General features: G+C 34.1%; 1 protein-coding gene across 1 annotated transcript in view; it reads right to left on the bottom strand.

Annotated features, from left to right (window-relative positions):
* Positions 1–25,991, bottom strand: part of LOC148950425 (uncharacterized) — an 81,535-nt gene that overhangs the window by 26,820 nt on the left and 28,724 nt on the right. The window contains exons 2-4 of the mRNA XM_089091600.1: positions 13,279–13,323; positions 6,719–6,799; positions 463–666 (exon numbers count right to left, since the gene is read on the bottom strand). Coding sequence (XP_088947726.1) covers positions 463–666; positions 6,719–6,799; positions 13,279–13,323 — 330 coding nt within the window. The remainder of the gene's footprint in view (positions 1–462; positions 667–6,718; positions 6,800–13,278; positions 13,324–25,991) is intronic.

Raw genomic sequence — 25,991 nt, 5'->3', positions numbered from 1 at the left:
CGCCGTTTTCAGTAAGTCCACGCTTTAATCCAGTCTTTTACCACGTTCAGTTAAAATAAAACCCTGATACTAATATAATGCAGAAAGCAATGAAACACCAACAAGTTAGTTGGCATTTTTTTTATTGATTTTCCTGTATCGTAGCATTTTCTCTATTCCCTCTGTGTGTAGCTATGGTCCCATTACTATGCATTCACCAAAAATTATACATACAAAAATAACAAAATAAAGGTGAAGATTGTTCAAAATAATGAATTTAAGATAAAAATAAATGAATGAAACTAAAAATGAGATGATATGCATTGATGGAGTTATTTTTTAGGACAATAGATGAAAAGGAGGTTAAAAATGAAATTTTGAATAGTTTTCCTGTTAGTTTTCGTTTGAAGAACTTCCTTTTTTTTCTATTAGAAGTTGTAGAATATTTTACGTTTTGTGTTTTTTTTCTGTTTTCTGCCTTACCTTTATTGATGGAACTTCATGTGCATCCAGAGGAAAGGGAGTTGTGACTTGCTTTTCCTGATTTAGAATTTTCCCTTGTTTCTTTTCTTCCTTCCCAGAAATTTTTTTCTCTAGCTTTACAAAACCAAATTCCTTCGTTTCTTTTTCAAAAGTTTCATTTTGAATAAAGCCAAAAAATGAACATGCCTGTTTACATCCTTCATCCTAAAAAAGGGAAAGGGGGTCAAATATAACATAATATTTTAACAAAATGAAGAATAAAATGAACACACATCTTATTTGAAAACTGTAAATGCATTCAACATAATAGTACAATCTCAGTTTTAAAATAATTCAATCTTAATTAAATCTTGAAATTAAATAATTAAAATTAAATCAAAATTAATCACAAATCTTAAAATTAAGATAATTTTTATGAGCAAAAACGCAACATTTTTTTTTAATTTTACAGTTTTTTCGCACGTATTTCTGGTATTCCAAGCTAAAAATCCCTGTTGGACCCTTGAGTAGTAATATTTCCAGTTCTATCTTTTTTCGATTTAACCAAATTATAAGCATATCATGTTACAGAAAAATTCTTGGCTTTTAATCGACAGTTCTCTTTCAATTCAAGTTTTCAATTCAATCTAGCCTTAAACTGTATCTTATTTGAAACATAGCATTCTAATAGAAAGATTGATTAAATGTTCCCTCTGGACTTTGAATTTATTACTTTTTAGAGCTTAAGTTCTAGATTACACCGTTGAATTCAAAGATAGAAAAAAGGGGGAAATACAACTTTAGTGTAAAGAATGGGTGGCCGAGGGGACTAGCGGCCTCTTTATTCGGTATATAGTATAATTTTGAAGAGCAGATTGGAAGACTGGCATTGGAGGGCAGATTATTTTCTGAAGGAATAAAAGGGATCATTTTCCTGGGGGAGGGATTAAAATGTGAGAAAATCATGACTCGGCCATTGTTTTTCAGCTTTTCCATGAGTGGTAGCTCTAGTCACTGCCGTTGATGGGGGGGGGGGGGGAGCGAATGGTATGGACCCACCTAAATTTTAGTTGCCCCCCGATTTTGAAAAGTATCTTTTTGGAGTATTTTCATTGAAAAATGCCTTTTTTTGTATTCTCATTGTAGAAACTAAAATAAAATAACAAATTTGTCCCTTTAGATTTTGAACCCTCCCCCCTAAATTTTCGTGAATAAACGCCACTCGTCATTTTCATATTTGTTGTTATTTTTGTTCTTTTTAAGTTTGAATTCATTCACCATTTTATCTTTGTTTCTTATGAATTTATTTATTCATCTATAACAGTAGCTGTTACCAGTATGTTTGATTCGATTATTTATTTTAGCTTCTGTTTATTTTGGGGTTTCTTTCTTCATTGAAAATAATTTCATTCCGTTTTAAGTTTGTTACGAAACTTCATTTCTTTAAGGGCGATAGATATCATAGCTGATGGAATTTATAAGCCAGTCTTCTCCATAATTTCAAATAACAAAACATCATCCATGTATCTTCCTCAAAATTTGGTTTAAAAAATATGCTTTGAAGTTAATGTTTCAACATAATTTAGAATTATTTGCTAAAAGTGGAATCAACGCTTCCCCTTCCATTGCTAAATCTAAAAATTAGTGAAAATGTTGTTGAAGTTATTTAACATGAAAACTATATTTCAGCAGTTACTAGTATGTACACAGGGGCATAGCACCAGCATTTTATTGGGCGGGGGCAGCAAAAGGGGTCCACATCCGGAGATTCAAGGGGCATAGGCTATATAATATTTTTTCTCCAAACTATTGGAGGGGGGCAACTGCCATCCTTCCCCCCAAACGACGCCACTGTAAGTACAGATGGGTAAACAGCATTCACATTAAAGGCACGATGTTTGAAATCCGACTGACACTCCTAAAGTACAAAAGAATTAAATTTTTACAAAAAGATAGTTATTTATTTTATACTGAGCGTGATGTCCCTTGAGTTGAGGCATTCAAAATTGGTTCTATACTTGTAGAAGGTTTTAAACTAAGTAATTTTATTATATCCCAAATTAGGAGAAAAAGAAGACATAAAACCCAACAAAATTTTCGAAGGACCTGGACGACAAAGCTAATATGAGCCAAATTCATCAGTAGTCAAATTGCTCGAATTCATAAAAATGAACAACAAACGCAAATAAAAATGAATTTCTTAATTAAACAATAAATAACTGAAAATATTAAATTTATTTAAAATTTTAACCAAATTAAAAATTTGTGTACTTAAAATGAATATACAACGTATTTAATATATATATATATATATATATATATATATATATATATATATATATATATATATATATATATATATATATATATATATATATATATATATATATACATATATATATATATATATATATATATATATATATATATATATATATATATATATATATATATATATATAAAGATGACTTCCTTGGTTAAATATGACGAGAGTGCTTAAAAAATCAATGCGGAATTACTCAAATAGGCTCCAAATTTACTTAGGATTTGATCATCAAAACCATACTTTTCTTTTGGATTGGTGTTATTAATCGCTATTAATTCTCATTGTAGCAGACGTAAATAGGAGTGGAAAGATGGACTGTCCCCCGACACAAACAGTTTCTGGTGAAAAATCATAAAAGTGAGCTTAATTAATTTAGCTTCTGAATGGTTTATCATTTACACACACAATTTACGACTGATTTGACACAAAAATTCCGACAAAGATAAATATTATGCATAAGTTTTCGTACAAAATTTGTAGATATAATTAAGCCAATATAGTCACTCTCTATTTATCACCCGCTTTTTAAAAGAAATACATTACTTTCAATTCAAAGCAAGATGCTTGAGCTAAATACAAATGTTTTAGATTTAATTAATTAATCAATTAGTTTATTTTATAACCCATCAAAAATACAAGGCATGACGATGGTGCATAACAAAAATAAAGAAAATGAAAAAAAGCACAAACAAAAAAAAGTAACAAATACGTAGAAACTAAGACTCGAATAAACATTTCGGAAAAGTAAGCCACTCCAAGGGTGGTAAACCTCTTTAAATGAATGATACAAATAAATACAATATAAAAATAATAATAACCCAGCAAAAAAGGAAACTAGCATAAAAAAATAGTCCCTCCAAGGTTGGTTCAACGGATAATCTGTAAGCTTGGAAAAAAGTTTATCTGCAGCATCAAGGATCCGGCAAGCTGTATCTCTCCCGCAGTCTACTGCGGGATCAAGATTTATTTTTGCATCGTCGCCAGTGCAATTTTTTCTTCTCATTAAAAAAAAAAAAAAACTGTTCCATCAAAAGGTACTCTTCTATTAACTGGACTCTTTTATCTAGTGCTAGTTTGGTTAATGCTAAAGAAATAAAATAAAATAGAATGACTATATAATAGTTTAGAAACAAATTTGTGCTATATATTTGCACATTAGGGGTTGGGGGCAAAGCATAGCATATATTAAATACTCAACCTAACCTAGGTACCTCTTCCCCCCTCCAAACAAAAAAACAAAAAACACTTTAAGTATCGTATACGCAATTAAAACCACGCTATACATTGTATATCTCTACAGCGGAGTCTTGTATCATCCGGTTGAAAAACCCGTTTTTCAACGTGTCTCGTGTTTGAGATATAAAAAGAGTCCAGCTAATAGAAGAGTACCAACTATCCCATCAAAACGTACATCTTTGAAAATCTGCCACATTTCCTTAACAAGAAAAAAAGCGTCAGTCATTCCACTCAGCAGAACAAAATTGATACAAAGAAAAAAAATCATTTTCTTATCTAAACGACACAATTACTTAGAAACGTATGCATGAGGACACCATAAAAGATCATCTTTAGACTCACTATCAGTTTGTTTTGCTGCAGTAGGAGGCAAACCTTTCCATATTTCAAAGCATTTCAGCAATTACTAGTCATTTCCTTCGTCTTGCCTGCTTATCTCCCAGTTAGTATGTTTCTCCGGACATATTATTTGGAAATTTCCTGAGAGGGAAATGTTGCTTTTTCGAAATTGCCCTTGGGGGAAAGCAGGCAAAAATCTGGCCAATTTGATTTTCTCTCAGTAAAAGGAACAATTTCTGCTTTTTCTTGTATACAAAGTGGCTCCTGGTTTTAATACTTGACCGAAATGACATGAAAAAAAGATATGTCACAGTAAAAGAAAGTTCGAGGGGCATGGCAGCTTTCCAAAATCAAAAAATATAGAGGGAACCAGTTTTATGCCATTAAAATAGGCAGGGTCGGGTTGGACTACTTTCCCGATTTCCTCAGATTTAAAGTCATCCAAGCGTCAATATGTTTGTTTTTGACACACATCGTGAAGCGTCAATTCAAATTCGAAATGATATCAATTCTTAAAGATTATTTCTCCTTTTTTTGCGAATTAAAAGTCCAAAAATTAGTAAAATATTGAACGGTTGTTAATTTACTCCCTCCCTCTGGTCATGGAAGAACTCCAAAAATGCTTAGCATTTTTGCTAATCATGCTTAGCACATATCATGCTTAGCACATATCAAGCAAATCATGCTTAGCACATATCTTGGTGAAAAGGAGTGATTTGAGTAATTACGCATGAACTAAAATGGTGGAAATACGGCAATTATTAATGATGAGCAATATTAATTTATTTTTAGTGACTAAAGGACCATAACGGAAAAATATAGATTTTTCTTACGTCCATTTTCCCGAAAACATCACTATAAGTAAGGCAATCGGGAAAACTATTCGTTTTCATAACTCAAATTTCGTCCTGTGCGAAAGATCACAAAACCAAGAGTTTAATCTTCCTTTAAAATAGCATGATTTTGCGACATCCAGTTTTTCAGTATCTCATATTTTTTTTTTCAATTGAGAAAATCTGAACAGGATAGAAACAATTCATGGGCTAGGGATTATTATTTGAGTTGCGGTTGTTAAACGGATAAAACATTATGGCTACAGTCACTGAACATTTTGAAATTTGAATTAATACTGGCAGGCGCGTAAGAAGTTTTTTTTTTTGGGGGGGGATAATGATAAAAGAACGAATTTAATTTCATAATATGAATCAGAAGTGCCCACAAATTGAAAATTAGGACTTCGAGGGGGAAGGCCCCGAAGCCCTAACCCTGGGTACATCTCTGAATGCTGTCCCTAATGAAAATTTTAAATATTCCCCTGGAAAATTTATCAAGGATAGATGTTATTATGTTTAAAATTAAAATATTGAAAGATTATGATAACTTCATAAAACTATAATAATAAAATAGATCACACACTTAAAGCACAACAATACCAGTTAACTTCGTAAAAGAGGTAGAAAAATTATTTGACCATCATTCAAGCCAAAAAAAATGCCCAGAATTTTAAGAAGTGTTACGTCCTACACCAAACTGACAAAAATCAAATTAGAGCCTTTCATATTTAAGTAAACATGCCGCACTGTACGAATAATAAGGTATTTTAATCATAAAACTGTTTCGCATAGGAAATGAACCATTCTTTTGAAACGCTTTCGTACATAATCAATTCCAGATGGAAACTGATTTATACCGATAAATAGGCACTAAATAGGTTTTGAACAGGAAATAGAAAATAGTACTCCTGTACTAAACGGACTCTTTTATATACTGCTAGTTTAGTTAATGCTAATGAAATAAAATAAAATAGGATGAATATGTAATAGTTTAGAAACAAATTTGGGCTATATATTTGTACATTAGGGGGGGGGGGGGGGGGTTAACCATATATTATTATGTAACCTAACCTAGGTACCAAACCCCTCCCCTAAACCCCAAAATACAACAGTTTAAATATCATATACGCAATGAAAACCACGCTATACATTGCATTGCTCTATAGCGGTGTCTTGAATTAACCCATCAATAACAGGTTTTCGTGACTGATTTCCTTTGCAGTATATAAAAGAGTGTGTTTAGTACAGGATTACCCAGAAAATATTACAGGACACTGTTTTTTTTTTCTTTTTTTTACTAGTTTCTAATCTCAAAGGTATAAGAGTAAAAAAAGCAGAGAATGATTGAGTCAACCAAAATGCATGATTTAAAATGAGTGATTCGTTATGAAAGTTTTCAATTTCTTATCAAATAAGTCATTCTCAAAAGAGTAAAATTAAGAAGTAGAAAATGACAGGAAATAAAATACGATGAAAGCACGGCGTTCAAGTCAGTACTTATATAGCAAAAAACTCATTAAAACCAAGAAGCAAAAACACTCACACAACGATAGGAATCGTTATCGCAAAGTAATTTTCGTTTTGCCTGGGACTTCTTTTTCAGTAGATGACAATAGCTCGCACACTAAAACAAATAAACATTAAGTTAAAACTAAAAATTAAACAGTAATTAATGAGAAAAAAAAAATCAACATATAACAGAAATAGAAGCAGGTAGGTTGCAATGTAAAATACACAAGGATCTATGTGGGGCTATTCTATAACAGAAGGCATTCCCAACCAATTTATTATTATTATTTTTTGTAATCAAAGTTTTGATGCTGTGTATCGCTTTTGATGTACAAAAGTTGCTATTTTGATTTACCCAACTTAGTATTACCAGGATATATTTTATTTGAAACATTTTTTGTATCAAAACGCCAAAAAGGGTATTAAATCGAATACACATCAATATAACTCGTCAGTGTATACAATTTACGGCTTCCTACTGAAACAAAAATTGTGTTTTACGCCTATTCAGAGACACCGCAAAAAACTTGAGAAATTAAGATAAAACATTAAATCTAATAAACTAAAAATTGAATAAAAATCAATGGGAAAAGGAAATAAACCAGTATCTAAGAGAGGTAGAAGCAAGTTGTTTGCGATTTAAAAACGAATTAGGTTTTATGTACATTATAAAAAAGAAGGTATTTCACTACAATGTATGTCAATTAAACACACAAAAAACTCGTCTATTTTTTACTGTTAGAGAATAGTATCTTAAAAGTTTGCTTTAGCTGTTCAGATTCATTCATCATCTTATATGGGCTAATTTTGGATGACATTTTAATTTGATTTGTGTTCTAAACCGCAAATTTTATTGTGCAACATTTTCGTTTATGATTCGTTGTGATCCTCGTTGTCGGTTGTATTCTAACCGCAGATTTTGTTCTTAATAATTTTTGTTTGTGATTCCTTGTGATTCTCGCTGCTGCTTCTTTTTTAACCGCATATTCCGTTGCGTGTCATTTTCGTTTACGATTCGATGTGATCCTCGATGTCGCCTGTCTTGTAACCACAGATTCCATTGTCCAATCAACATTTGTAAAGTACTTTGCAAAACTTAGATTAGCCTAATCATGCTGATCATAGTCCAATGTTGCAAGTCTCCTTTCGAAAACATGAATTCAAAGCAGAACACTCTTGTGACAATTTTATGGTAAACGTGCACAAATCCGTCTCCCACTGATAACAAAACCCCTAGAATCATGTAATAAGCATCCTATGTTCATACTAAGAAAATTGAAAAAAAACTTTGGATATTCGTTTACAATCTTTTTATCAATATTTAAAATTTACAACTTTAATTTCTTTAAAGCAGCATAAGTAGGCCATGCTGTCCTGATGTTATAAAGTCCTAAGTGCGGATGTTTCTTTTTTTTGTGGCGTCTTTGAATCGACATAAAAGTAAGTTGTTGTTTTTTTTACTAGAAAGCCCTAAATCTAATACACTGACGAGTTATAGTGAAATGTATATTGAACTTGGTACAATTTTGAGGTCGTTTCGATGCGAGAAATCATTTCTAAAAAGAACAATAAATAAGCCATGTTTAACACTCAGCAATGTTAACAGAAGCGTTTCACAGCATTAAGACTTTAATGCTGATTAGAAAATTTCTTCCCGTTATTTCTAATAAAAATTGTGTTCTCAAGAGAGGGGTTTCTACGTTACGAGGCTGTTGCGTCAATTCACGATAATTTAGGGGAGAAGGAAAGGGGAACAAAATGTATTTCCTAAACAACAGGGGGCGAGAGAATTTGTCTTTTTTCAATTAAAATAAAAAAAGGCATTTTCCAATAGAAATACCCTCAAAAGGCATTTTTTAATCTAGGGAGGGGGGGATCTAGGGTTGAGAATGTGCCGCCTCCCATTGACGCCAATGTTATCGGGGCAGTATTGCAAAGTGTATAGATATTTGAAAACATTTGCAACTTATGAGGAATTACCCGACTGGTAGGATTTATTACTAATCTAAATTTTGTCAAATCAAACTATACAAAGGGTTGTTACTATAAAATTATTAAGGGTCCATATCTCACGGGATTGGCACAAAAAAAACATCATTTCATATTTTTGTCTTTTAACTCTGATAGACGACAAGACGTCATTAGTGGGTTAATTATTTTATCCCTCATTTACCCAAAAACAAAGAAAAAACAATCAAAATGCTTCTTTCCGTCTAACATGATGCCTGATGGTGAACGTTCAGTAACCTCAAAGAATCTTTGAAACTGTCGTCAAATAAGTGATGGTTAAGGTCGAAACTGCCGGGCCCAATTTGTTTAATATATCAGTGGACATAAAGGCTGTTCCGGCTACAAAATGCACTTGTGACCGGAGCAGCCTTAATTCAAGCTAGAGTCAAATTTAATTTAAGGTAAATATTTCCAACAATAGAACAAAGGACAATTTTACCCCTGTCCAATACGGAAATATTTTTCGCAGTGTTTATAATAAAATTTACTTTTACAAACGATTTTGTGAACAATTCAAACAATTTCACAAACAATTGAATTAAAACACATTTTTAGCTATTAAAGTACCCAATACATCACTAGATCTTTACCCAGCTTAATCACTAGGTTTTACGCATCTGTTCAGCCTTCATTTAAAAGAATTAATAGATGGCTTTAATGGAATAACCCTTCCAAGGACACGGTTCCAGATAAATGCAGTACCGAAGAGTTGTTTTTCCCCTACTCTTTCCTAAGAGTTTTCTCTTTCAGGTAATCATTAGAAAAGTTTGTACTCCTCTTTAAGTTACCAAATTTGGACAGGATATTTATTCTTTGTAATTTATTAAATAAAAAAAAAAAACAAGTTTTTTAAACTGAAAGTAAGGAGCGACATTAAAACTTAAAACGAACAGAAATTATTCCGTATATGAAAGCGGCTGTCCCCTCCTCAACGCCTCGCTCTTTACGCTAAAGTTTTTTATTGTTTTAAAAAATAAAGTTGTGAGACAGAGTCAAACTTTAGCGTAAAGAGCGAGGCGTTGATGGGACAGCCCCTTTCATATACGGAATAATTTCTGTTCGTTTTAAGTTTTAATGTCGCTCCTTACTTTCAGTTTAAAAAACTTGTTTTTTTTTATTTAATTTCTGATCGTTTTTTATTTAATGCAGCTTTTATTTGCATAAAAATTTTACTTTTCTTTAGGAGGTACAGTTGGGGGGCTGCCGCCCCCCAAACCCGCCGCGTTTTCAGCCTATTTTTTTAAGATTTTTTAATTACTGTAGCCTGCAATCAGTTTGTCTTACCAACACGAATGAAACTGCTTCAATGGCATTTTTTTTAAATCTTCAGAGAATTTGGCAATGGCAACTTAATCTGTTACAGTTATAACTACAAACTTGTCTCTGTGCAAGGTATAGTTATGTATTCAGTGTGATTATGTAAGATGGAAAAATAGATGAGCCTAAACCTACCGAAGCTTAAAGAGCTTTTTTTTGCTGAGCCCTTCTTCTGCTCCCTGTTTTTTTCTGTTCAAAATTGTTAAGTTCATCACATTATAGCCTTTTATCGGATAAGGAAAAATCTCCTGTAAAAAATTCAGCAAACAGGCTCCTAAACTATATCTCACAACTTAATTTTTTAAAACAATAGAAAACTTTAGCGTAAAGAGCAAGGCGTTGAGGAGGGGATATCCCCTTTCTTATACAGAATAATTTCTGTTCGTTTTTAGTTTTAATGTCGCTCCTTACTTTCAGTTTAAAAAGCTTGTTTTTTTTTTTATTTAATTTCTGTTCGTTTTTGAGTTAATGCAGCTTTTATTTTGGCTCGCCGGCATTGAATAGGCCTAATTAAAAAAAATTTTCATAAAAATTTCAATTTTCTTTTGCTAAATGGCTGTCTCTAAATTTGGTTCTGACGTAATTTACAAATTAACTTACGTAACGAACTTCTATATTCGTATATTTTTCTTCTGACAAAAAATACAAAGTTGCAGATTTTTTCAGATATGAGCTTGAAACCTATGTTATAGGGTTTTCTGATACGCTGAATCTGACGGTGTGATTTTCATTAAATTTTTTTCCCTTGTAGGGGATGTTTCCCCCCTCTTTAAAAAATCATGTAAGTTTTCTCAGGCTCGTAGCCTTTGATGAGTAATACTAAACTTAAAAAAATTTATATATTTAGAATCAGTATTATAAGCCCATTCTTTTGATACATTTATTGACATCAAAGTTCCGTTTTTAAAAGTTTGGCTTAGCCTACTATTGAGCTGTATCGCTTGTTTTTTTTTTTTTTTTTTTTTTTTTTTTATTACGTATGTTATTACGTATATGATGGGGTTCTCCCCTTAGTCAATACCACGCTCTTTACGTTAAAAGTTAAAAAAAAATTTAATTCACACACCCCTGAATCACAAAGGCCGCTTAATTAGAATAGATAGCTCTTTTGAAAGCACTAAAAAAAACTGTAGCGTAAAGAGCGAGGTATTGACTCGGGGTAGGACCCCCTCATATACGTAATAATTTCTGTTCATTTTAAGTTCTAATGTTGCTTCTTACTTTCAGTTGAAAAAACTAGTTTTTTTTAATTTAATTTCTGATCGTTTTTTAAATAATGCTTGGAAATCCGGCACCCCCTTCATAGAAATGTCCCTTACCCCAAAGAAACATCCTCCACGGAAAGATTCTCCTGAGTAACCCCCTCCTCCAGCCCCCCTCCCCCCACCAGAAAAAAATTCTTCCTGAAAATGTCTGTATACTTCCCAATAACCAATACAATATGTAAGCAATGGGCAGAGTTCATAACTTGCAGCCCTTCCCCTGGGAACTGTGGGGGATTAAGTCATCGTAAAAGACATATTTATTAGATTTTCGACTATGCTAAACAAAATGGCTATCTCAAAATTTTAATTGGGTGACTGAGAAAAAAATGAGAGTGGGAGGGGGCCTAGTTGCCCTCAATTTTTTTGGTCACTCAAAAAGGGAACAAGAACTTTTAATTTCCGTTCCAATAAGCCCTTCTACGATATTCTAGGACCACTGGGTCAATACGATTACCCCTTGGAAAAAAAACAAAAAAACAAATAAACACGCACCCGTGATCTTTCTTCTGGCAAAAAATGCAAAATTCCACATTTTTGTAGATAGGAGCGTGAAACCTCTACAGTAGGGTTCTCTGATACGCTGAATATGATGGTGTGAATTTCATTAAGGTTCTATAACTTTTAGGGGGTCTTTCCCCCTTTTTCGAAAATCAGCCAAATTTTCTCAGGCGCGTAACTTTTGATAGGTAAGATTAAACTTGATGAAACTTATATATTTGAAATCAGAATTAAAATTTGATTCTTTTGATGTATCTATTGGTATCAAAATTCCGTTTTTTAGAGTTTGGGTTACCATTGAGCCGGGTCGCTCCTTACTTACAGTTCGTTACCACGAACTGTTTGATTTTGGTTCTTTCCAATTATATGGGCACCTACAAGGAAACAAGTCACGAAAACCCGTTTTTGACGGGTTAATTCAATAGACGGCTTCAGAGTAATGCAATCCATTGCTTGGTTTTCATTGCGTATACGATATTTAAACTGTTTTTTTTTGGGGTTTAGGGGGGGGGGGAGGTTTCTAGGTTACGTATTTAATATATGCAATGCTTTACCCACCACCCTCCTAATGTGCAAATATATAGCCCAAATTTGTTTATAAATTATTATATTTTCATCTGATTTATTTTATTTTATTAGCATTAACCAAACTTGACTTTTTAGAAGTGCCCATATAATGGGAAAGTACCTTTATTTCTAGCAGGACAACTTCCCGAGCTGGTAAAAAGCCACTGCTATATTTTGACTGAACGAGAAAATCAAAAGTTCGAAGTTTCACGATTTGGGCACAAATTTCAATCGCATTGGACGATAACTTTATTTCTCCTAGTCTTACTGTCTTTTGTCACAGATAAGACAGGATTATTTTACACAATCCTAAAAGCATCACAACCCTCGTGACTTGCATTTGATAACAAATATGACATAAGATCTAAAACACCAAGTCATAAAGGAGAAAAAACAACAACAAAATACAACCAACAAAATTCCACATGGGTTTCACCTTAGGAAGGGGATTAGAGGATCTTTTCGTAGAGCGAATGGGTGACTTTAAGTATCGGAAAAAGAACACCATATTTTCAAGTCGCTGTTGCTCTCACTTAGGGAAGGGAGCCCCTTTTGTATCCAGGTATTTAATTAATATATATTAAATGTAAGCAAAATTCGAAAAACGATAATGTCTAAAGTTCAAGAAAGGAAACTGACGTCTAAATGTAAGAAGTTTAGCTTTAAAAGAAAGTAGTATTTTACATATAGAATCCTGGAGAAACCCCATGAACCCTCCCAGTCTTTTATTCAGTCTATCTATAAACGTACAATACATATTGACAGCCAACCTTTAAAGGGTTGTCATATATATATGACAGCCAACCTTTAAAAGAAGGCAATTATTCTTCCATAGATGGCTGGTCAATGCCACTATCCCCACACTCAAACTAAATTTCCGAATTTCTTGGTAGATTTTTCCCCGCCCGGAGAAAAAAAAAATTAAAGGCTTACTGACCTGTTTGCATGCGAGCCTGTTTCTGCAATCTGTCTGCCAAGGTGCCTATAAAAATTATCATAAATTAAAGTCGGTGAGGTCTGTTCCTTTAATAATACCAAAAAGGTGAAAAATTAGCAAAAACTTTGCAATAATGGCGCCTTAATTAAGAGAGCCGACAATAACAGAGGATTTTATTTTTCTAGAATTAAGACAAAAAGTTCAAATCCATAAAAGTGAATAGCTTCATACAATTAAGCAGATTTGTCCAAACAACAAAGACATTCATTACAAAAGTAGGGAAAATAAATGAATAAATAAATTAAAGAAGTTTCTTTTATTTTAAAGCACAGATGACAGTAAAGCTTCAGATAGTACCGAGCACAAAATTAAAAAAATAGAGAAAAATAGGGTGTTAAATCAGCAGAAAATGAGCTAAAAACACATGGGACGCAAAGGCTAACGACGGTTTAGCTTCCCTTTGAATTTATTGTTCTCATATGGAATCAACAGATTGTTAATGTTTAATTTAACAAACAAAAAGTGTTTTCAAATTTAACGAATTAGTTTTACTTATTGATTTTCATGGTTCAACACCGCAACACTGACAAGAATGTGATACTGCCATAAAACTTTATAATTTCAAAACTACCGGAAGAAAAATGGAAGAAAATCATGGTTTTTGGGAATGAATACTCATGAAAGGTCCAGGGAACAAAAACTATTTATTTTGATGTCATTGGTACTTTAATTGTTGCAGACAATAGAACGATATTGTCAGAAGTGAAACCTGTACTGCACCTGTAAGCAGGGAGAGGGGTGACCCGAGATTTCCCCTTCTCTTAGAAGACCAAAAGTTCACGAAACCAATATTTTGTAAATTTTTAGAAAATATGTCATTTTTATGGAAAAAAAAATTTTCCGTTTCTAAGCCTTTACCATCCCCTTGAAAAGTGCATAGGGACTTGCCCCCCCCCCCTATTTTTGAATGTTTTGTGGTCACCTTTACCGATTTGGACGCTATTTTTATGAAAACTATGTTTTTAGTCTCTTTTAACTTCATTTCTGGCTCACTTAAATTTAACCAAATCTGTTTAATCAAGAATTTAACGACAAACTAGGCATTAAAACTGAGTAAGTATATAACAATTAAATCTAGAACCGAGAAAACACAGTTTGGTTCTAAGGACTAGAAAAATAGATAGATACTTTCATGCTATTTAAAAAAATTGATTATCCAGGCTACAACTCTGGATATCGTGGAACGTTGGCATTTTTAGTTGAAACACAAGCAAGTATTTAAGGGGGGGGGGGGGGCTAGGAATCTCCCTAGAAAAGATTTAATACTTCACCAATAATTCCCATTAATTTTTGTATAAATTGATAGAAAGTGTAATAGCCTTTCAGAGCCAGATTCAAAATCAGTGCAGTTGGGCTGACCAAGTAATTAGCGATGTGTCACCTATGTATTATTATTATTTTTTTTCGGTTACTGCATATAGAATGGATGGTGATAGAAGCTTTGGCCCTTAGCCTAATTTAACTCCTTAGAAAGGGAATCATTTGATCACAAATTGAAAGTTTTAGTGTGCATTTTAATGGTTAAAATTATTGGAGGGTAGTTTTTCATCACTTCGAAAGTCATTTTTGATTTAATTTTCATTCATTGTATTTTCACTTCGTTATAATTTTGACTTTATTATTTAGCATTATTTTGCTCGATTGGGGTTTTAATACCGGTTACCGTTTCTTCGAAAAGTTTGTTAAAGTTCCATGTTTTTTTTTTTTTTTTTTTTTTTTTTTTTTTTTTATAACTAGCCTATAAGTAGAAAGGGACACTATAATTCACAAAGAAAAATGGTACTCTTGCATTATATGGGCCTTTACAAGGAAACCAGTCACGAAAAACCCGTTTTGGACGGTTTAACCACTACAGAGTAATACAATGATAGCGTGGTTTTTATTGCGTATACGATATTTAAACTGTTGTTTTTGGGGGTTTAGGCGGGGGGAGGGAGGTACCTAGGTTAGGTTACGTATTTAATATATGCTATGCTTTACCCCCCACCCCCACCCCTAATGTGCAAATATATAGCCCAAATTTGTTTCTAAACTATTATATATTCATCCTATTTTATTTTATTTCATTAGCATTAACCAAACCAGACTTTTTAGAAAGGCCCATATAATGCAAGAGTACCAAAAAAAATTTATCAGGAGGAACATCGAACCCCTTAATCCACACTTCACCCGCATCATTCAATTGGCTATTTGTGGTTAGAGTTTTTCTTCTAACGCAAAAATTCTTCTATTTGTTTTTACTGATGAAAAATTTCTAATTACCAGCCAAGCATTGTGTTATAGAAAGTTTTCAATAAAGCAAAAACAACCAACAGAACATTACAATGGGGCGATATTCCCCTTCATTTCAGGGTAGGCTATTGGTTCTTCGCACATGACGTTAATTAAAGATGTACCCATGCACTATGCTATTTTCAAGCCCAAGGAACTTTCCCCCCTGCTTATCTGCTTAGTGAGTTAATGCTCTGTAGGAACCTATTGTACAAGGTTATAAGAAGGCACACCGAATTCTTAATTTGAATAAATCGAAAAAGAGACATCTAGGGGTTTGGATATTTCCATCGTCGTTAACTATACATTCAGGGTGCAAAGAAACTTAAAAACGTTGAAAAACATACGCTGTGTGTTGGCCAAGGATGATCGTTTAGTATACCTGCACACAGGAGGAGAGATAGGGTAATGCCAGTAATATAGGCTCAGGATAATCTTGAAAAAAATGTATGTACCTTAAAAACGCACTTTTTACGTGTTTTGACCAAGCAGAAAAACTAAGATCTCCCACCTCCAATGGTTAGATTTATGTATACATATCCCCAATAGAATGCAAATTGGCTCCAAAATTTCCCACAAAATCTGGCCCCCCCTAAAACAAAACAGACTACCAACCGCAAGGTCGTATCCAGTGGGGGGTGGGGTGCAAGGATTGACCCCCCCCCCCACGAAATTATTTTCCGAATCATAAAAACATAACGAACATGCATAGGCTATAAGCAATTTTGTGAACTTTTTTGTGTACCCCCCCCCCCTGAACAAGAATCCTGGATAAATTGCGAAATAAATTTTTAAATTGCTTTGTTTCTGGGGAAACAACTGCAAATCCTGTGTTCTGAATAAGAACAAATCAAAGGAGGGAAATTTGGCGATTTCCCAGGCGTATTGGAGATAACCGTATATGGTGCATCTAACTCAAATCATGTTTTTTATTAGGGTAGGTTTTGATTTTGAACGGCTAAGTTGAGTCTCTGATATACAACTACAGAATATAGTTGTATTATATAAAGAACATACCTTATACTTAAGTTTATCACAACATACAACTGCAGCCCCTTACATGCGGTTGACATTTAATTAGAAGGTTTGTAAGATTGCCAGAAACCCATGACATGAAAAGGAAGATCAGCCATAATACCATACAAATGACAAAATAAAGCCAGACCTGGCAATTAGAGTAACTTGTTGAAAAGCAAACCCGACAGGAAAACACCCCAAATTCAACTCATTAGAATTCATTCTGGGTTTCTCGCTCCTGTAATTATCCACATATCAAGGTGCCTTAACTTTTCCTGATGTTTCATTTTAATAGGCTTAATTTTGTCAGTCCATTTAGGATTCCTGTTGGATATCTGGTATTATGAAGCCAATTTAAAACCTTCTTTAACATATCAATAGAACTTGTATTTTCCTTTGGGATTTTTTATAGACCATTAGATAAAAGATATTCTTTTTTATTTAAAGCTTAGAAACCATATGGACCGAATAAAGAACAATTCCACGCACTAAAAGGTTTCCCTTTAGATACAAATTTTGAACAAAACTGTACCTGGGAAGTTTCCCCAAACAAGTTCTCCCCTCCCCAATCCAAATGAACCTCATGTAAGAATACACATTTTTGACAAGGAAATGGCTAATCGAGTTATTTTACATAGTCTAGTCCCCCACACTAAATCGCCATTCTAGGTAGGAACTAGAGCCACAACACGCTTTTTTCTGTAGGGGATTTCCTTATTCCAGTGCATGCAATTTACTGCATCATTTCTCGTGCTTCTAGTAATAACTGCTTCTAGTTGCAACTGGCAAATCTAAGAAGTAAAAGGCCACGGACACTTATTTGGAGAGTGATTTTAAACAACAAAGGTGAACTTCACCAAAAATGCAGAGAAACGCGGTACAATATTTAGCAAGGAATCAACACCAAGTTTCTTCATCCCTATACGCATCACCTTCAACCCCCATCTTCCCCCTTTACACCACCATCTGGAAAAGCTATTATTTTTTCTAACTTGAGTCAATTTAAGAAAATGTATGAAGAGCTGTTGAAAATATTTACGTATATGGGAAAGAGGAGGGGGAGTTTATAGAAATCAGGCAGATTGCACAGCAAATCGTTTGTTTTTAATTATGCATATGCGTCAGAAATAGTCATATCATACAGTTGGGCCTGCAGTTAGCCCCCCCCCCCCTCTCCGAAAAGAAATACTGGATAAGACCTTGGCGAACATTCTCAGATATGTTCAGGATAGTCCTCGCAATTTTAAATATTGTGTCTTTTATAAGCCTAGAATTAAAAGCTGTTCCTGCCTCTACAATTGACAAACTGGACCATTCTACTCAAACTTCAATTTACTAATTCGATTATATGTACCAAATAAATTGGCCCCTATAAACATGTAACGATATATACGAATTTTTAAGTAGATACCTGAGATAAATCGCGAAGCATTAACGATAGAAGATGAAACAATTTTGTACCTAAAGCTGGGCTTTAAGTGAAATCCAGCTGAGAACACAAGAAATAATGTGTGAGGCGGTTCACCATCTGGTCCCCCATCATTTATCTAGAACCCTTTTAACACCCGTGAAATATGGCGTACGCCCCATTACGTCTCAAATCGCTTGAAACCCTCGAGGATGAGGAAGGGAACAGGTGAGTATCGTGCCTTTCGATGTTGACCGGTTGCAACGGAAACTTAAATTAGTTGGAAAGTGTAATTAAAAACGTTGAAGAAGGCAAGCTCAAATGTCTTTAATTATAATGGTAAGCACCTGGCATTGTAACTAATTGTATATTTTCTTAGTATGAGACACATTTTCCGAGCGTCGTCTGTCTAATTGAAACATCAGGAAACAGTTTATTCCGTACATAAAGCTTGGCCATCCAAAATCATAACATGTTCACCAAACGATACGACATGGTCAAACTCTTTTGATTTTGACAAATAATGAACCAAGTAAAAAGTGTGTCATTATGTCAATATCCATAAAAATCATGAGATAGCCAATCGGTCTAGGACCAGGGGCGGATCTAAAGCAGTCTTGGGGGAGGGGGAGGCAATGTGACATGGGCGCCAATGAGCAAAATATTGGGGGGGGAGATGTGACAAAGGTGCCAATAATTGACCAAATTGACAAATTTATTCTATCAAAAAGAGTTAAAAAATAAATAAACAGGGAGAGGGCGCCAGAAAAATCTTGGGGGGGGGGGCGATCCCCCTGGTTCCATCAGTGTTTAGAACCATCAAGAAGCTATCTGTACGACCTCCCAGTTCTAAAGACCGTATTGTCGCGCAGTGGCACATTCGTCCCAAACCTTATACTTGAATTATAAACAATTATTGTTATTTACTAAGCATCATATTGCTGAATTGATTCACTTGAAGATTGATTCATTTGTGAAACCTTGCATAGTTGCGTACTAACTATTAGATGGGAAAGATGAATCGATATTTTGGTTTAGGGACGGGGTGCCAGAAGCTCATTTTCTGAGAAATTTAGCGTAACTTGCAGGATTTATGGCGGGATTTCGTAGCCTCTTTATATTTCGTATAATCCTTTCGTAAAGGAAAAACACCCAAATGGACACTTTCATTCAAGAAGCAATGATTCAAACAGTTGAAATTTAGAATAACAAGCTGGGGACAAGGGGGCATAGCCACCATCAGGTTTATATAATCTTGAAAATTCACGGAAATAACACAAAACTACTTCCAATTAGAATTCAAAACTGACATTAAATTTGGAACGGACACTGATGATTTACATTACAAGGGCCTTCTCAGTTCCCTTCTCTTACGCTAATACTAAACTTCTTTTTTTTCTCAATGCTTTGAGAATGAAAGCTCATACAATAGAGGATTTCGATAGAAAGTCTTGCCTTTAAGTCACAATATGCTCCATTGATAATGAAAAGGGTTAACGGCATCGGCAGCACTTCTTACACAGTGTAATAAGATAATTTCTGTTTTCTTTTTTTTTTTAACGTCATTTTCTGATTTTTGGTTTTAAATACTTTATTTTTATTTAATATTTCAAAGGATCTTCGGGAAATAACGTTAATACATAAACTAAAATCCTAACCAAGACACTTTAAGAAAGTAGAGGATTCGTTTTTAACAAGACTTGTTCAAACCAAGGCCGTATCCAGAGGGGGGGTTACCCGGTTTGAACCCCCTCCCCCCCCGAAATTTTTGACCGACTCGAAAATAAGTCGAAAATTAGTAAAACCTAGGTAAAAATCAGTAAAATTAGTCGAAAACTGAGTCAACACTTAGTAACCCCCCCCCCCCCAAAAAGTAAAAAATTAGTAAAAACCCCCCCTGAACAAAAATCCTGGATACGGCCCTGGTTCAAACGATCAGGGCATAAACGATGAGGTGGTAATTCTGCTGTAAACAGCCGCGGTATTACAAGTTTTCAGACGAATTCTAGGAACAATATTTGTATTTTTTTTTATGTCCTTAACTAGCCTCGTAACAGTCTAGGATTCAAGAGCCAAAAAATCATAAGGAAGGAAGCAAACTGATGAAAATTTTGCCCTTCCTGAACGACGTACTGTAATAATTTCGAACCTCCGGTGGAGAGGGGCACCATTTCTTCCAAAAACGTTAATATTTCTCATATTCCTCCTTTGTGTAACTTAATTTACTGTGGAAAATAAAGTATAATATGGAACATCGAGTTGCATCCATAGGTTAGGGCAATGGTTCTCAAACTTATTTAGACACTGTAGCCTTTTTTACCCAAAAAACATTTTAGGCACCCCTTCTCAGTTACCGGTACTAAGTAAACTTTAGCTAAAATATAAATAAAATTGCCAGTCCTAGAGTTAGAGGGTCGATTTTTTTTTTCTGGCCGGCTGCGTACCCCCCAAAAAATTTTGCGTAACCCCCAGGGGTATGCGTACCACAGTTTGAGAACCACTGGGTTAGGAGAATTGACATTCCACCTCCCCAAAATCGAGTTTAAAAATGATTCGATCGTAATTATAAATTATCTACATCACCTAACCGCTACCTTTCTGCTTAATTTAGCTAATGAGAATTGCACCTCCAGAAATCCAGTGTTTCAAGCTATCATGGGTGGCATGATAATTCCGTTTGCCATGAAAATTTAGCTTTCAAAATTTAATGACAGAAATTGGTCAGGGATGAAGTTCACACGATTCTGGAATAAATTGCGTGTACCAGCTTATCCGAAAAAAGGCCGTTTTTAAATTAAGTCAACCAAAACTCACTCGTGATCTTTCCGCCTGACTAATCTTAAACAAAAACAAAAAAAAAATCTTTACAGTCACAGCTTTTTCTCTCATACTGATATCAATGTTGTATATTGGGCGTTTAAAGGATAGATACGAGTTCTCTGCAAAATGATATGGAGTTCTTGTCTGTGGGTGGCAAGATAAACCACTAAAAGCTATTGAGAATATTGAGATCCAATCAAAAAAAGCGACTACACTTCTTGAACACAGTTCTACAACAACTATTCTGATTTAACCAAGTCTAAAATGCTTTATGTGTTGTCTCTAAAGTTTATTGTCCACTTCTACAAAACCTCTTTTTAACTGCAAATGAATACATTTATATTGTTACTAAGAATCAAAATCCTTACTCTTAATATATTTGCCCACTATAAGCTGCTTAGCAAGGCTGTATCTAGGAGGAGGGGCACCGGGTTTGATCCCCTTCCCCCAAAAAAAACTGTTGTCCAACTCATGAAAGAGTAACAAAAATACATATTAGCAAATTTTTGAAGCATCTTTGTTTTTTTGTATCCCCCCCCGAAAAAAGAAGCCTCCCAAACAAAAAGCCTGGATAGCCTACGCCTTGGCAGCTTATGCTCTAATTTATGGGGAAGGGAGAAGACCAGCCTGAAAAGTAATAAAAGGCGAGCTATATTAAAATTATGATAACCATTGACAAAATCACCAGACTACTGGATGGTAGCGCTCCCCACGTAAGCGTCTTCCTGGTGTATAAAAATCGTATAATAATGCTCTTTTTTCGATGGAAGATAAGTATTTGAACAAAAGGTACTTTCCCATTATATGGGCATTTATAAGGAAACCAGTCACGAAAGTCCTGTTTTTGACGGGTTAACCGCTATAGAGTAATATAATGATAGCCTGGTTTTTATTGCGTATAGGCTACGATATTTAAACTGTTGTTTTTTGGGGTTTAGAGGGGAAAGGTACCTAGGTTAGGTTACGTATTCAATATATATGCTATGCTTTATCCCCCCCCCCTAATATGCAAATATATAGCCCAAAAATGTTTATAAACTATTATATATTCATCATATTTTATTTTATTTCATTAGCATTAACTAAACTTGGCTTTTTAGAAATGCCCATATAATGGGAATGGGAAAGTACCGAACAAAAATCTAAACTAAGTCACTAACTCACTAAATGATAAACAAAGATTTTGATCCATAATAGCAATAGATTGTCATGCAGTTTAGCATCCAAGTTTTCAATATAAAAAAAGGTTTAAGATATTTTAAGTAAAATATTGAACAGAAACATATTAAGTAAAATATGAAAAAAAACAAACATATCACTCTTCTCCCTTTAGCGTAGGTATAGTTGGTATCATTCCAACTGACGACTCATTATGGTTATAATTCATTTTTAACTTGCAGATGCTATTCAACTAAGGTTTATATAGCATTCACTTATACGGTTATTTCCTGGGCCTTTCTACGAACATTTCTTTGACCCTAAAAGGGAGTATCTAGAACATTTTTGCTACTATGTTGCTTAAAAGGCAAACTGGTCAGGGTTGTCACTGAATACAAAAAGGTAACTACTGAAACAACCCCCCAAAAAATGTTTTTTGTCAAAGAATTTGCTACAGCAGCAAAAGTGTATTCGTCGTCTCTGAACGATATCTCAAATCTGTTATATTACTCTTTCTCTCCCCCCCCCCCAATGCGGCGCTAATTGGTTGCAATTAACGATGTTCATCTAGGACTTAATTTATTCCATGATGTTCTGGCTGACTATAAGAAAACAGTTTAAATCCTGAACCACTCAAAAGTAAGACATATTTCAAAGATCAAGACCTCTTCTTTTACAATTTCACTTGCAATATCTTTTTTGTTCGGATATTTTAAGCCCTATTTTTAAATAGTAAAACAATCAAGAATGTTAAAATTCAGAAACGAAAAACACTCGAATTGTAGTACCTCAATTGTCTTCATAACTGGAAGAGAGAGGCGGTTTTGGGTCGTTATTTCTAGGACTGCAGAGGATGAAAGGGTGCAGTAAAGTAAAGTGAAGGGGGGATGTAATCAAGTCAGGATCTATTACTTCTTTAGAGTCTTTCCCCCACTTACAACAATATCGATGACTTTTAGTATGCGATTACAACTCTACAAAATTCAAACGAGCTGAGTCAGTTTATTTGAGCTATTTAAATATATCTTGCGTAATCAGCGAAGCAATAACTTTTGTTCGTTCTTAAGTTTCAATTTTGCTCTTCTACTTCCATAAGAAGAGCTTTGCTGTTTTAATTAATTTTTGCTTGTTTTTTTTTTTATAAAAACAACAAACCTTACATAAGATTTTGTTCAAATTCGCAGATGAAACCAAAGAATAACAAGATTTTTTTAAGGGCATTAATTAGAGGCTTTATTTCTGGCAGTTTAAATTTTCGTACAAGATATGTGCATCTTTTTCACTTAAGAATCTGTGAGGTATCTCACCGTCACAATCTTAAAGAATTTGCACTTTAAAAAAAATTACTCTATTTTCATAAAAATAGAAGTAAATAAATGACATTTTACTGTTTAAGATAGTTTTTTTCTAAAGCGCGTTTTTTTTAGTTTTGACTTACTAAGGGAGATGGGACAGGAACTATACGAGACGGAGAACTGTATACTTTTGGTCAAGGATGCTCGACCATGGAAATTTTGATAGCATCCTCGCTATGTTTCCCAGGCTTTCTACGCCAGAAATGGCCCCGTAAAGACCATAGGACAGCAGCTATATGGCACTTTACGAAGGAGTTGTGAAGAAAAATTTATAAGAGGCATAAGCTTTCAATTAAGTCACTAAACACCTCTGTGATCTGGCAGTAGCCTGCTAAACCTAGAAGAAAAGATTCAAACCTACAAAATTATAAAATGCTAATAATTACAGCTAAATATTGTTTTTAACTATACTTTGTGGCACAAAATGGCAGAAAACACCATTCTGTTGTGGCTTGTCATGTTATGGGAGGGGGGAGTTTTGAACCATAGAAAATCGATTGGCTATCTTAGAATTTTGATTCTCTTGGATTTGGTGTTTAGTGACACAAATTGACAGAAAAACTATTTTGCTGCGGTATGATCTCTTTTTACATTAAAAGGGCACTAAATAAGGCAATTACTATTCACAGAGCCCTGTCCTAACATTCTACGAAGACCGTTGCGATGCGATCATCCCTGGAAAAAAGGAGACATATCAGTACTTCCAATGCAAAAAAGTGATCTTCGTTATCGTTCAAGGGGGGGGGGGGGTGAAGCTGTAATTCTCCTATATAAGGTTTTCAGCCATAATGCTTTCGAAGGTAAATTTTACATTTCAATCTAAATCCACCTTCGAGGGGCTTCAGGCTAATTTTTGAAATCCCAAACGTTTGTTTTCGTAATAAGCTTTTACTACCAAGATTAAAAATAGTTAGCATTCCTGAATCAACTACAAATGGCAATTTTTTCTCACTAGAAAGTTATTTTCAAATAGCATTTTTAAAGTTTTGGTTGCTATAGACCATGGTTCACTCTTTACTAGGTTGCAGCTGTCACCGTACTCTAGTAAAGAGCGAACCTTCATTTCTTATAATATATATAACCACAAAACCACAAGCCCAAGGTTGAGATTGCTGACAAATACTGATACTGAGTTTTTTATTGTTTAAAAAAATAAGTTGTGAGAAAGTCAAACTTTAGCGTAAAGAGCGAGGCGTTGAGGAGGGGACAGACCCTTTCACATACGGAATAATTTCTGTTCGTTGTAAGTTTTAACATCTTTCCTTAATTTCAGTTGAAAAAAGATGTTTTTCTTATTTAATTTTTGAACATTTTTGAATTAATATAGCTTTTAATTTTGGCTCATCGTACATGAATAATTAAAACACAATTTGAGAACTAATTTTACTTTTATTTGTTTAAATAGCTTTCTCGAAACTTGTTTAATTTTATTTACAAACGTTTTTATTAGTAATAAATATACGTAACTTACGAATTAACTTACGTAACGAACTTCTATATTCATATATTTTTAATACGTATATTTTTAATACATATATTTTTAATACGTATATATATATCTCGCTCTTTAAGCTAAAGTTCGAATTTTGTTCCAATTCTTTAAAAATGACCGCTTAATCACAAAGGCCGTTATCTAGAATAAATAGCTCTTTTGAAAGTACTAAAAAATCTTTGGCTTAAAGAGTGAGGTACTGACTAGGGGGTGAACCCAATCATACACGTAATATTTTGTGTTCGTTTTAAGTTATGATGTTATTCCTTATTTTCAGTTGGAAAACTTGTTTCTTTTTTTAAAATAATGCTGGGAAATCCGGAGCTTCCTTCATAGCAATGTCCCTTCCCCCATGAAAACTTCCTTCATGGAAATATCCTCCCAAATAACCCCCAACCCACCCACCCCACTTCTACCAGAGAAAAATCCCCCCTGAAAACGTCTGTAGACTTCCAAATAACCTACGCCATACGATAATATTGGGTAAAGTTCATAATTTTTAGCCATCCCCCCGGGGACTTTGGAGAATTAAGGCTTGCAAAAGGGTATATTTATCATATTTTAGACCATGCTAAACAAAATGGCTATCACAACATTTTGATCAAGTGACTTTGGGAAAAAAATGAGCGTGGGAGGGGGCCTAGTTGACCTCCATTTTTTTGGTCACTTAAACAGGGCACTAGAACTTTTAATTTCCGATCCAATGAGTCCTCGCGCGATATTCTAGGACCACTGGGTCGGTACGATCACCCCTCGAAAAAAAACAACAAAAACAAATAAACACGCATCCGTGATCTTTCTTCTGGCAAAAAATGCAAAATTCCACATTTTTGTAGATAGGAGCTTGAAACCTCTACAGTAGGGTTCTCTGATACTCTGAATATGATGGTGTGACTTTCATTAAGGTTATATAACTTTTAAGGGGTTTTTCCCCCTTTTTTCGAAAATCAAGCAAATTTTCTCAGGCGCGTAACTTTTGATAGGTTGGACTAAACTTGATGAAAGTTATATATTTGAATTCAGCATTGAAATTTGGTTCTTTTGATGTATGTATTGGCATCAAAAAACCGTTTTCTAGAGTTTCGGTTACCATTGAGCTGGGTCGCTCCTTACTTACAGTTCGTTACCACGA

The sequence above is a fragment of the Artemia sp. Qi Xiang Cuo genome, chromosome 7 (genome assembly GCF_049724085.1).
Source record: "Artemia sp. Qi Xiang Cuo chromosome 7, ASM4972408v1, whole genome shotgun sequence".
In the NCBI taxonomy this organism is placed as follows: Eukaryota; Metazoa; Arthropoda; class Branchiopoda; order Anostraca; family Artemiidae; genus Artemia; species Artemia sp. Qi Xiang Cuo.
Note: the sequence above shows the minus strand (reverse complement) of the source record. Positions and strands in the feature narration are given on the sequence as shown.